The 3,171-nt window shown below is 43.9% G+C and overlaps 1 protein-coding gene across 2 annotated transcripts; it reads left to right on the forward strand.

The window, feature by feature from the left end:
- The first annotated feature begins 1,077 nt into the window (after positions 1–1,077).
- LOC131152191 (glycine-rich cell wall structural protein) lies at positions 1,078–2,648 on the forward strand. 2 transcript variants are annotated; one of them, XM_058103908.1, is made up of 2 exons: positions 1,079–2,004; positions 2,101–2,648. In XM_058103908.1, the coding sequence occupies exons 1-2, from the start codon at positions 1,134–1,136 to the stop codon at positions 2,235–2,237; spliced, it is 1,008 nt and encodes a 335-aa protein (XP_057959891.1). In that variant the 5' UTR covers positions 1,079–1,133; the 3' UTR covers positions 2,238–2,648. The 2 variants fall into 2 exon arrangements, with proteins under 2 accessions (XP_057959890.1, XP_057959891.1); XM_058103907.1 differs by having other exon boundaries at positions 1,078–2,648.
- The last annotated feature ends 523 nt before the right edge of the window (positions 2,649–3,171 follow it).

Raw genomic sequence — 3,171 nt, forward strand, 5'->3', positions numbered from 1 at the left:
TACATCTGTCGAATTTGAATTGCATAGATTTGGACAGAGTAACACAAATTTATATTAAGACTACATTTGAGAGTATGAATTTCAGATCTTCAATTTTGATTTAAGTAAATTTGGATAAATTTGTATACAGTTTTATATTACATTTTATCTAAATTTGAAAACATGGTTTTTCTAAAAATACGATCAATATGTTTCTTTCAAATGCACACAAATTCAAATCCTCCAAAATATACACCCTAAACACTACACCTAAGCAAAAAATATATACACACAACCTGACAATTAATCTTTCCATACGCCTTATGTTTGCTGTCTAAACACAAGCCGCATGGTTGTTTGTTGTCTGAACGCAATACTGATGATAGGTAGACCTGCGCCGTGGATCGGTAATCGGTATTAGACAATAAATAGACAGAGAGGAACATGGAAGAGCCTAATCCTCCGTAATTACTGATTAGTGGGGACAGTCAGCTGAGGATTTGTGGGGGACAATAAAGTTAGCAGGGTTTTGAATAAAAATTTTCAGTTTTAATTCTCCATGTTCACGGGAGCAAAGAAAAGAAAAGAAAAGAAAAGAAAAAAAGCTGAGGGAATACTTATATAATATTTTTATTGTGCAACTAACTACATTTCCTAGTTAATAATTTTTCAAAATAATTTTACTTTTAAATTTTCTAAAATATTCTTATAATTTCCATGCATTACTTATACGATTTTCATTATTTCATAAGTTTTATTCTTTTCTTAGATAAAGATAAAAATAAAAATTTGAAAATTGTGAAACACGCATACGAAGCCCTCTTTGACGTAAAATGGTCAAAGAGAGGGAGTGGATCAGGGGATGCTCATGAAGTGAAACAGCCAACGCAGCCTAGCCTTGTGCGTGGAAGTAAAACAAAGGGTACGTCTAGTTCAGATCTAACGATCATCGGAAGCCGAGGCTTCCTTTTGTGAAAAGGAAAAATTGCCATTAAAGATACGGATGACCAAACACGTGAACGTTAATTGTGCCTGCAGGAAGTAGTTGAAGCTCTTTATTACAGCTCGATCAAAATGGCTCTATATATGAACTCTTCCTGCAGCTAAAACCTTGACAAACAACCTCTCACTGCCTCAACGTACATTCCTCCAAAATGTTGCCTGCCTCTCGCAGAGTTCTTGTGCTTTTATCTTTCTTCATCTGTTTTCATGTTCTTGTACTGAATGTGGTTGCTAGAAATGTAGTGAGTGCGAGGCGTGATGAGGAGAAGCAAGGTGGATTTGGGGGCGGTTTTGGGGGCGGTGGCGGTTTCGGAGGTGGAGCTGGTGGTGGCGGCGGGTTCGGAGGGGGCGCTGGTGGTGGCGGTGGTGGTGGCTTTGGAGGCGGTGGTGGGTTTGGAGGCGGTGCTGGTGGTGGGCATGGGATTGGAGGGGGAATTGGGAAGGGCGGTGGACTAGGTGGTGGCATTGGCAAGGGCGGCGGACTTGGAGGAGGAGCCGGCGGTGGAATCGGTAAGGGTGGTGGCATTGGCAAGGGCGGTGGACTTGGAGGAGGAGCCGGCGGTGGAATCGGTAAGGGTGGTGGACTGGGTGGTGGCATTGGTAAGGGCGGCGGACTTGGAGGAGGAGCCGGCGGTGGAATCGGTAAAGGTGGTGGAATTGGAGGTGGTGCCGGTGGTGGGTTTGGAAAGGGTGGTGGACTAGGCGGTGGCATTGGCAAGGGTGGCGGAGCTGGAGGAGGAGCCGGTGGTGGATTTGGAAAGGGTCATGGACCTCATGACGGAGGATTCGGAAAGGGTGGAGGAATAGGGGGTGGACACGGTGGAGGGTTTGGGAAAGGTGGCGGAATTGGTGGCGGGATAGGCAAAGGCGGTGGCATTGGTGGCGGGATAGGCAAAGGCGGTGGCATTGGTGGTGGAATTGGCAAGGGCGGTGGCATTGGTGGTGGAATTGGCAAGGGCGGTGGCATTGGTGGTGGTGTAGGAAAAGGCGGTGGAATTGGGGGTGGCGGGGGCTTTGGCAAAGGTGGTGGCATTGGTGGTGGAATTGGCAAGGGCGGTGGCATTGGTGGTGGTATAGGAAAAGGCGGTGGAATTGGGGGTGGCGGGGGCTTTGGCAAAGGCGGTGGATTTGGTGGCGGAGTAGGTAAAGGTGGTGGTTTTGGGGGTGGTGGAGGCTATGGTGGGGGAGGGGGATTTGGCGGAGGAGGTGGTGGGGGGTTTGGCGGTGGAGCCGGCGGTGGAGGTGGACATCCCTAGTTAAATTAATATATATGGTAGACGTTGCATGCATGTTAAGTACGCATGCATGTCTTCCGTGTAGTCATTGTAATAAAATATTATAGTGTCGTAATCTTATATATATATCTCACAATTAAGGTCGTGAAATGCTTTTTGTTAACTGGTGGGGGGGGGGGGGGGGGGGGTGGAGGCTGCTTGCAATGGTAGAAAGCTGATGGAAAGTATAAAAGAAAGAAATCCAAAAGTAAAGAGGAAAAAAGCTGTTGGAAAAACCAGTACTGGCAGACACATTCTGCATAGTGCTTTTTCAGCTCTAGAGCAATAGGAAATGCCTCTGAAAAATTCCTCAATAATATTTGGCAGAGTACTTAATTATCGTTTCAGCTTGTATTACAAAAATCAGCTTAGTAATTACTAGTCATTTGCATCTCTCTCTCTCTCTCTCTCTCTCATAGGTGGTATGCCTTTTCAATATTTTCTGCTATGTATTTTCAATTTTCAACTACCACCTAAAATTACTTGGAACCAAGGTCATGCTAATCTGCTAGCAATTACTTTTTTAAAAAATATTATATTAATTAATGCTTGAACCGATCATACAAGAGTGACATAAATATATAATGAATCTGTTTAATGGACACAGTACAGATACAAAAATATATGGGTTACAAAAAAATTATGTTAACAGTTTCCTCCTAAATTTTTTTTATCTATTTTAATTTTCTCACACCTTATTCTAATGAATGAATGAATGAATTAAAAGGAAAAATTCAAAAGAAAAGCTCCGCAAGCTGGGCAGCAACTTGATCAACGTTGACCAAAGGTTGCAGTAAGTAGAGATGGGCAGACTTTCGTGGAAAAGAGTGAATGAAAAGTGAAAACCCACCGCCCGAATCAAAATACATGCATGCTCCAGTTAGGCGTGGCCCCGTAGGTAGGTAGCACTTAATTT

This window comes from Malania oleifera, chromosome 3 (genome assembly GCF_029873635.1).
Source record: "Malania oleifera isolate guangnan ecotype guangnan chromosome 3, ASM2987363v1, whole genome shotgun sequence".
In the NCBI taxonomy this organism is placed as follows: Eukaryota; Viridiplantae; Streptophyta; class Magnoliopsida; order Santalales; family Ximeniaceae; genus Malania; species Malania oleifera.